Source organism: Pelmatolapia mariae, linkage group LG3_W (assembly GCF_036321145.2).
Source record: "Pelmatolapia mariae isolate MD_Pm_ZW linkage group LG3_W, Pm_UMD_F_2, whole genome shotgun sequence".
NCBI classification, from domain to species: Eukaryota; Metazoa; Chordata; class Actinopteri; order Cichliformes; family Cichlidae; genus Pelmatolapia; species Pelmatolapia mariae.
In genome coordinates this window covers 46547992-46557825 of record NC_086229.1, presented here as the reverse complement: position 1 = coordinate 46557825, position 9834 = coordinate 46547992, and the positions used below count along the sequence as shown (strand labels likewise).

Here is a 9834-nt window from a genome sequence, read left to right as displayed (position 1 = left end):
CAGAAAAATAAAACATGTTCTACTGTCTCTTATTGAAAACAAAAGTGTCATTTCCATGTACCATGTTTCCCCAATTTACAGAATGTATTGTTAAACCTTTCAGATGTTTATTTCTTCCTTTCTTTAAATGTTATGAAGCCACCAGTCAGTTCTTTCTTCTTCGTACTGTTCTGTCATCTCACATTGACCTTTTTTAAGTTACTGATTTCATTTCTTTGCTCAGCTCCCACCTCACTGTAAACCAAACATTGCATAACATTTAAAACTATTTAACATTTATCAATTAAAAATGTACTTTCAACTGTCAATAGAGTTATTAGATGGAGAGGTAGGACTCTCTTCAGTCAATGAGTAACACAGCTGATGTTAAAAGCTTTTGAAATCACGGAAAGCAATTTTGCGGACTCTCCAGAGAAAAAAAAAAGTCCTGACCAGCTGCTCTGCAACTGCTTTACTGGCCCGAATCACTTTGTCTTAGCAGTGCTCTTTGGTACAGTCCTCTTCTGTGGCCACCACACTCACGTGAGCTTTTTTTTTTTTTTGAAACATTTATTTTTACCTTGTTAAATTCTCAGTTAATTTGATCTTTGCGCTGAAGGAAGGGCAATACTCGGTGTATAAATGCTCAATCAACAATTATTTTATTCAATACAATTCAAAACTTTGAGCATAAACCATCCGGATGGGGAGACATGCATAAAGAGGGTCACAGCAAAATCTCAAAATGGTGGAGGGATACTCAAACTCTTACAGCCTCTGGTGGCCCCCACCTAGTCGTAAAAACCTAAACATTCACATTCTTTCTCTCTTACAGCGCCTAAGTGACGGCCTTGGCTCCCTGTTTTATCTCCTCCTGATGACATGGGGCAGAAAACCTCTCCGGTATGCTCTGTTCTCTTCTAATCAGACAAATAAGGCCATGACTCTTTGAAAACAGTATTTCTTATAACTCAGAAGTATAATTGTTCATAAAACAATATCATTCATTCACAATAAATCAGCAGTCTAATGTAATACAAATCAGTTTAATAAATCTAATAGTTATCACCTCTTTAGGAGAATAATGCAAACTAAAACTACAAAATAATTTCACAATCTTTAATTAGGGGTATAACGTGGCATACGATAATATAATAATCTCACAACTTTTAAATGGTAAATGGTCTGTATTTGTATAGCGCTTTAGTAGTCCCTAAGGACCCCAAAGCGCTTTACACATCCAGTCATCCACCCATTCACACACACATTCACACACTGGTTATGGCAAGGTACATTTTAGCCACAGCCACCCTGGGGTGCACTGACAGACGCTTATATCTCATAATTAGCATCACATATTTCTATTTTGTCTTTTACTCTAAACAGTGTATAGTTGAATAGTCTTGGATTCACTTGGATTCACTGGCAATCATAAACATTGAGAGGACGCCCTCACAGCAATGTGGCCTCAGCCATAAATCTGCTCTTATTTAATGCACTCTTCCCCTGTCTTTAAATCTACAGGCTAGACTGGAGCACAAGAGGCATTTGTCACGGTAATGGCAGCGTTGCTTGCAAAAGGGTCATCTCCAAATAAGGAGATACTTGGAAAATTATAGAAGAAGAAACTAATTTTTCACCTTAGTAGACTCTTTATCACACATAATAAAAAAGTGTTTACTGCCTGTTTGTGACAGCCTATTGTCCCTCAGCCAGTAAAAGGAAGTCCATGGCACCATGTAAAACTAATTTAAAATTCTAACCATTTTGATAATAAATTGTGAAACATTCTAATTGGAGCACATTTGTCTTCTCTCGTTAAAGAACCTACAGTACAGTTATCTTTTGAACTCAGTTCTTATATCTTATGATAGCTTTAGCAGCAACCCACACTGAAGCTCAACTTGGCCACTGTTTCCAGGCTGCTCAAGCATTACCAGTAGTGCCTGTGCACACATGCATGCAAGCCCCTTAAAGACTCGTGTTATTCATGTGGATGTTCGGGGTTTCCATCACTTCTGCTTTACATCTCACAGCCAACTGGTGTGGTTTTCCATAATGTTTATTAAGAGACGACATCACATCAGAATACAGTTGTCTTGAGTTAGTATTGTCATGATGGTACTAAGTGGGAGGCAGGACACAGGAGTCACAGACAGGGTAATAAACTCAAAGAGCCACCTTTATTGCTGTAGAAAAAAATACTCAAACAAAATACAACAATACTTAAAAAAACCAACAACAATAAAACACTAGAACTGGATGTACAAAGGTGGAGCGCAGGGAAACAGCGCTAACGGACGTTACACAAGAATGAGCAGAGGAGGACACAGGACTTAAATACACACATGATAACAATAGGAGGGAATGCCGCTGAAAGTAATACAGACTAACAGGATATGGAAGGCAAAAGTGAACACACCGAACACAGGCAGAATGCTAACCACTGGCTCAACAATGGTATATCGTCTTGTACAAAATGTGGTGAAGCCACTGTGGTGCATTTGTGGTGAGAGATGGTCCAGACGATGTACTCGAATAGTGGGCTTTACTGCATGTAATGGAGAGGACACCCTTACTACCACTTATATTATAATTTGTATAGCACTTTAGGAGCACCTTTCACTTTATTAAAAGCACCTTATCTAGCACTTTATTCAGCATTGCACTTTAAGCCTAGCACAGGAAGAACATTTGCACACAAGTTGAATTTTCCATTGAGTATTTATTGTGTATTTTAAAATCAGTTGGTAGCCTTTGTTCTAGATCCTGCTCCCCATCAATAAATGTGGTGGTTGTCTGTGAAGAAGACAGTTTGTGATTGAGAGCAAATAAGGTTTACCAGTAAGGATAACTAATGCTAGTGTGTGTGAAAGTCTAGAAATAAAGGTGGTGCAAAGAAGTGACCGTAAGATGTTAATACTCACCTTTCTTTCCCGTGTTCACTCCAGGGTGTTTGGGCAAATGTTTTCCTGGGGTCCAGACACATTTAAAGGTTCCAGGAGAGGCCATGGGTTAAAGGAGCGTGGGAAATCTTTTCTACTTGGGGTTTTTTTGGTGTTTTTACAATAAGGGGTATGGTTTAAGGATAAAGTGTAAAATACGTATTAATATGAAAATGTATTTATATATATTTTTATTGAAGTTGATGTATTATATAATGTGGTGGAAGGTTAGGATTTGAGAACTCACCTGTTAATAGAATAATGATTTAACCTGTGACAGCTGAAAGTATTTAAGACTGCCAGTTGTTATTAGATGCAGTGGATTGTTTGTGAGCTGTATGGTAGGCAAATACCCCGTGTTCAACTATACTTGTCTTGGTCTGCCTCATAATAAATCCAGCCGCAAAAGGCTGCCCTATTACACTGCACATGGCACATGACAATACAGTTACAGGGGGATTCGGATTGTAAGTGTGGTCCTGTGATAAATGCTGCAATTCCACTGTAATTATATGAAATTTCAATTATTCTCATTGAAATGGAATTTTAATTATATTTATGCACAAATACTTAACAGTAGGTACACTGGAGTAAAGGGGTAGCAAGTCGGTTTCTTACAGAGAAAATACAAAGAATGATTATAGCGACATAACTTTTAAGTAATGTGTAAATAAGTTCACAGAAAATAAGAAATATACATTATAAGTTTTATATATCTTAATAATTATAGGATACATTTAATTTTACACATACCTTTGGTCAAAATAACAAACTGATGAAATACAATAAAAAAAAGTTTGATGGAACATAAAAAAGACAGTTTTCTTTTTCTCATCATGCAACAAAACAGACCCACATCATGTTTTAAGACAACAGAAATCATTTAAAACTATTAAATTTTGTTCTTTGAATTCTTTTGGCGGCAAAGAAAGACTGGACCCAGGGTGGTCAAAGCTCAAAAAATGATCTTTATTTTACATTCCCGGGAACGGAGACCTGAACACACAAACACACACGCTCAGGTCTGATAGCAGCAGCAGCCAACATGGTTATATATATATATATATATATATATATATACATATATATTTCCGCAGCACGTCACACACTCTAAGTTTGGATCGAATCACTTTGCTTAGTTTCACTTTCTGTCTGCACCTCCTGTGCTCTGCAAAAGCATGCAGTTTGCTGTCAGCCTGCGACCTAGTTTACACTCAAATCCCAACAAAAAACATTTCAACACATTTCAAATAGCTACCTTAGAGAAACAGCGCTGCATTGACTTCACTAATCATCTCACGATGAACAGCCCACTAAACAGCAACAGGTCTTTCAGATTGACCTAGAAGGCAATCTGTTCAGATGCTCTGATTCTCTTTGTGATCACATGATGACAATAATGCTTGGTCAGCAAGATTACATAGATGTTTGCACAGAACAGATAAATTCAACATTTGCGTGACTTTAACGTGACAAACTTTTCCTCAACTCGATCTTCAATGAACAGTTTGTTTTGTTATGCGTGCATAGATTTCTAAACCTTGGTGCATCGTGGCCTCTTATTAAATTCCGTTTATAGTTCTGCTATACGTCACACACACATAGTTTCGATATAAACAACTCCTTCTGTGCTACTAGTTCCGCTTTTCTGTCCGGTTTCCTGTGTTTTATTAATATGCCTATGCAGCTCTACCCTAGCTTCCTGTTTTTTAACTTCTCCTTACTGAAGTCTCTGTTGCCAAGGCGACCAGTCACCCTCTGACCTAGTTTTCCTCACAGACCTTACTACAAAGTACAAAAAACAATATAATCAGAAAATAAGCACTAACAATATATGTTTATTCCTTAACACTCTTAATCATGGGTTTAATTTAGGTTTCTAGTAAATAGCCATTACATTTATGAAACAACAATCAGAAGTTTCTGAAAAGACCATTTGATTAAAAATCAGAAAATGTAAGAAACTAATATCAACAATTCAGAAAAAGTCTTTCTACATGCTGGCTGCCAGCTTAAGATAGGCATGTTATTTCCCTTCCCTTCATTCCTCTTCTCTCCAGAGCATACCTCCACCTCTCCAGGTTCTCTTACACCTGATTCCTATTCCTACTATAGATTACAATATCATCTGCAAACAAGATATTCAACAGAGACTCTTAACTGACCTCATATGTCAGTCTGTCCATCGCTAATGAAAACAAGAAGGGGCTCAGAATTGATGTAATCCCATCCCCACCGTCAACCCATCTGTTATTCCTTCAGCCATTCGGGAGGGGCTCAGAGTCGCAGAGCAGCTGCTCCTCCACATCGAAAGGAGGCCCCGAGGCAGACCCAGGACACGCTGGGGAGATTATATCTCTCGGCTCCCCGTGATCCAACCCAGCGATCCAGCCCCGGATAAAGCGGAAGATGATGGATGGATGATTGGGTGGATTAGTTAATGATTTATTAACCTATTCTTGAGTACAAAAGCCTTTCCACACTGACCACAGCTGAATGGTTTAGATCCAGTGTGGATGACCTGATGTCCTTTTAAGTTACGTTTGGAAGTGAAAGACGTTCCACACTGATCACAGCTGAATGGTTTAAATCCAGTGTGGATGAGCTGATGTTGTTTTAAACCGCTACTCCCGCTGAAAGTCTTTCCACACTGATCACAGCTGAATGGTTTAAATCCAGTGTGGATCAGCTGATGTTTTTTTAAGCTGCCACTCTGAGTAAAAGCCATTCCACACTGATCACAGCTGAATGGTTTAAATCCAGTGTGGATGAGCTGATGTCTTTTTAAGTTGGCATTCTGAGTAAAAGATATTCCACACTGATCACAGCTGAATGGTTTAAATCCAGTGTGGATGAGCTGATGTTCTTTTAAGCTCCTACTCTGAGTAAAAGCCATTCCACACTGATCACAGCTGAATGGTTTAAATCCAGTGTGGATGAGCTGATGTTGGTTTAAACCCCTACTCCCGGTGAAAGTCTTTCCACACTGATCACAGACGAATGGTTTAAATCCAGTGTGGATGACCTGATGTTGTTTTAAACCGCTTCTCCCGGTGAAAGTCTTTCCACACTGATCACAGCTGAATGGTTTAAATCCAGTGTGGATGAGCTGATGTTGTTTTAAGTGACCATTCTGAGTAAAAGCCTTTCCACACTGATCACAGCTGAATGGTTTAAATCCAGTGTGGATGAGCTGATGTCTTTTTAAGTTATCTTTGGAAGTGAAAGACTTTCCACACTGATCACAGCTGAATGGTTTAAATCCAGTGTGGATGAGCTGATGTTCTTTTAAGCTGCTACTCTGAGTAAAAGCCTTTCCACACTGATCACAGCTGAATGGTTTAAATCCAGTGTGAATGACCAGATGTCTTTTTAAGTTATTTTTGGAAGTGAAAGCCTTTCCACACTGATCGCACGTGAAGCTTTTGTCTCCACTGTCAATGCTCTGGCGTCTTCTGGGCTGCTTCATAGTGGTAAAAGTCTTTTCCATCCGGTTCACAACTGGTTCATCTGTACTTCCTGGAACTGGTTGGTTTTTGTTTTGTTTGATGCTTTCCTTTCTTTTGCCTATAAAGACAAAGAATCAAAACAGTGACATGTAGTTATAGAACAACAAAACCTACAAAGTGTACAGATTATGACACACTCTTAAAACCTTAATTCAGTTTCAGTTTAACATCGTTAAAAGGTAAAAAAAAAAAAAAAAATGTATATAGAGACACATTGTAGACACAAACAGAAGACATTAAATATATGAAAAGAGATATGTGAATTATTTAGCAAAGAAAAAATATAAATAACTCTAAATATATCTTATATTTTAGACATCTAAAAGTAGCCACCCTTTCCTTTGTTGACAGCACTGCAATCGCTTGGCCTTCTCTCAATGAGCTTCATGATGTAGTCGCCAAGCGCAGTCGCAAAAAACATCAATCGCTACAAACAAAAAAGTGGCTCACATGATGACTGCCCCAGGAAAGGAAGACCAAGAGTCACCTCTGCTGCTGACAATGGATTTATCTGAGTCACCAGCCTCAGACATCACAGCACCTCTGGTTAGAGCCTAGAGAAATGCCACACAGAGTTCCAGTAGCAGACATATCTCTACATCACCTGCTGAGAGGAGACTTTGTGAATCAGCCCTTTATGGTCAAATAGCTGCTAAGAAACCCCTACTAAGGAAAAGCAACAATCAGAAGACATTTGTTTGGGCCAAGAAACACAAGGAATGGACATTAGACCAGTGAAAATCTGGTCTGATGAGTCAAAATTTGAGAGGTTTGGTTCCTCCCACTGTGTCTATATAAGGCATGAGTTATTTTCATTTTTTTGTTTACTTCATATGTCCATATTTCTTCATTTATAGTTTTGATGCCTTCAGTGAGAATCTACAATGTAAACAGTAATGAAAAGAAAGAAAAGGCATTAAATGAGAAGCTGTGTCCAAACATTTGACCAGTGCTGTACTAAGATAGAAAGACAAACAGTACACTTGGCTCATCCTGGCTGCAGCGCTGAAAAGAAACCTGAGGTTGTTCCCGGTTTTTCATTACTTACTAAGATTTCATTACTTTCAAGAGGGCTTTTTCTTTTCCAGGTCAAAAGAAGATCTTCTAAATTAGTCTTCAGTGTAGGTGTACTTATAAGTTCTTCCAGGGAGTCCAGATTCTCTGATTTGTTGCCTTCTTTTTCAGAGCAGCCACATTGTGCAGAGGATGGAATACTATTAACAAAATAAGCTGTCAGTGATCATCAGAGGGAATAAAGTAACCGACAGAGGCTAAACAGAAGGTACAAACGAAAACTCAAATTAGCTAAGAGAGAAACCCTGAAGACAATTATGGAGTTAGGCAACCAATGCAGTTATAATTTACTCACTGTGGATCCCTCTCTGAGTAACCCGAATTAAAGATCCACCAGGGGAGAAGGAGGCAAGCGGGCCGATTTTATAATTGGACTAGGACTAGTAGAGACAGTGGGCTCACTGACCTCCTCTTTCCGGCATGTTACTCCCGTCAGTCAGCACGAGTACACGTTCTTTGTTTACAAGGATCAACGAGAGTGTTTATCTTTCCAATCACGCATCAGAAACAAAAACGCGATCTGCCGGAGACCAGAGGAGAAGCAGAAAGGAAGCTCAACTCAGCCACACGATCTTTGCCGTAGCCGGCTTGAAAATAAAACCTAAAGTTCCCCTTGGAAGACAAAAAGTATGATGACTGTGGTTATACTCTTTATTCCTTAAGCCAACTTCCTGCTCTTTACACGCGCCGGGAGCTACTCCTTCTTCTTCTTCTTGTTTGATGGCGGTTGGCGACCAACGTTTCTGGTGCATTACCGCCACCAAGTGGAACAGAACAATAAAACATGTTCTCCTATTGAAAACGTCTTATTTTCATGTGCCATGTTTCCCCAATTTAAAAAATGTATTGTTAAACCTTTCAGATGTTTATTTCATCCTTCCTTTCTTTGAATCTTATAAAGCCAGTCAGTCAGTTCTTTCTTCTTCGTACTGTTTCTGCCATCTCACATTGACCTTTTTTAAGTTACTGATTTCATTTCTTTGCTCAGCTCCCCACTCACTCCAAACCAGACACTGCATAACATTTAAAACTATTTAACATTTATCAATTGAAAATGTACTGTTGACTGTCAATAGAGTTATTAGATGGAGAGGTAGGCCTCTCTTCAGACAATGAGAAACACAGCTGATGTTAAAAGCTTTTGAAATCACTCAAAGCAATTTTGCGGACTCTCCAGAGAAAACTGCTCTCTGCAACTGCTTTACTGGCTCGCATCACTTTGTCCTAGCAGTGCTCTTTGGTACGGTCCTCTTCTCTTGCCACAAACTTCACGTGAGGTTTTTTTTTTTTCATTTGAAACATTGCTCTTTGAGAAAAAAAAATATGAACTCACAAAGAGCCACTTTTACTCTTCAGCACAGAAGAGTCTGCATTTTGATCTAATCCAGCACACCTGGGGAGAGCGGTGGCTGAATAAAATGTTTGATGGAAAAAAGAATTAAAGTGTTGTGCTGCTAAATTCTGAGGTACAAAATCAAAAATATTTATATAAGAAAATGCCAAGAGGAGACCAGCAGTGAGCTGTACAGCAGAGGTTTCAATTCAGTTTTATCTGTACATTGCCAAATTACAACAACAGTCACCTGGAAGGGAAGAAATGCTAGTGATAAAAAAAGCAGGCAGAAAATAATTTTCCAGGTCAGAATAAATCAAATTACTCTATTAACATATTTGGTTTTACTTATAATTACAGCTCTTTTTGGTCCTCTTACATCAGTGACAAAGTGTTTATAGGTATCTGCAGGACCATAACTTCACTGTTAAGCTCTTTTTCTTTTCTCAAAGAAAAGACAGAAAAATTCACAGGGAAACGGCACTCCTCGCAATATGTGGTTATGGTACAATTTCCCTAAATTTGCACTTTTCTTTTTCAGTCACAGTGCTTTTACAACATTCACAGATTTTTGTGACGCGAAGGTCGCATAACATGTGCGACAGGTAGTACCAAAAGGGTGGACCTGCCACTCGTAGCTGGTCCAACTGGTGGCACCACATGCACTGGCTCCATTGGGGTAATGAGATGTAGAAAATCAGGACCACAAGCTGAAACTGACTCAATGCTGTCAGAGGCAACTCTTTCAGCCGTTCATTTATCTTCACAGGGTATCAGATATCTGGAAAATCCATGATCCAATATCGCGTGTTGACAAAGTTTTCTCACTGTGTCACATAGTGCTCAGAGTTGGAGCAGTAAGGACAATACTCTTGTAGCTCCTGTGGTTGCTGCTTGATGGTGAAGGCAACTCCAGTGTGGTGACACCTCCTGGCAGATCAGCACCGTGGAGAATGATTGTGGAGTTATTTGGCCTTTCTGTGGGACCCTATCT

At 39.0% G+C, this 9834-nt stretch overlaps 1 protein-coding gene across 6 annotated transcripts; it reads right to left on the bottom strand.

Annotated features, from left to right (window-relative positions):
• Positions 1-3491: 3491 nt before the first annotated feature.
• On the bottom strand, positions 3492-8199 carry LOC134624515 (zinc finger protein 708-like). Of its 6 annotated transcripts, none has more exons than XM_063469510.1 (3): positions 7803-8199; positions 6884-7647; positions 3492-6491 (listed from the first exon to the last, which is right to left on the bottom strand). In XM_063469510.1, the coding sequence occupies exon 3, from the start codon at positions 6412-6414 to the stop codon at positions 5362-5364; it is 1053 nt and encodes a 350-aa protein (XP_063325580.1). In that variant the 5' UTR covers positions 6415-6491; positions 6884-7647; positions 7803-8199; the 3' UTR covers positions 3492-5361. The 6 variants fall into 6 exon arrangements, with proteins under 6 accessions (XP_063325580.1, XP_063325581.1, XP_063325577.1 ...); XM_063469511.1 differs by having other exon boundaries at positions 7482-7647; XM_063469507.1 differs by having other exon boundaries at positions 6767-7647; positions 7914-8199.
• Positions 8200-9834: the final 1635 nt, after the last annotated feature.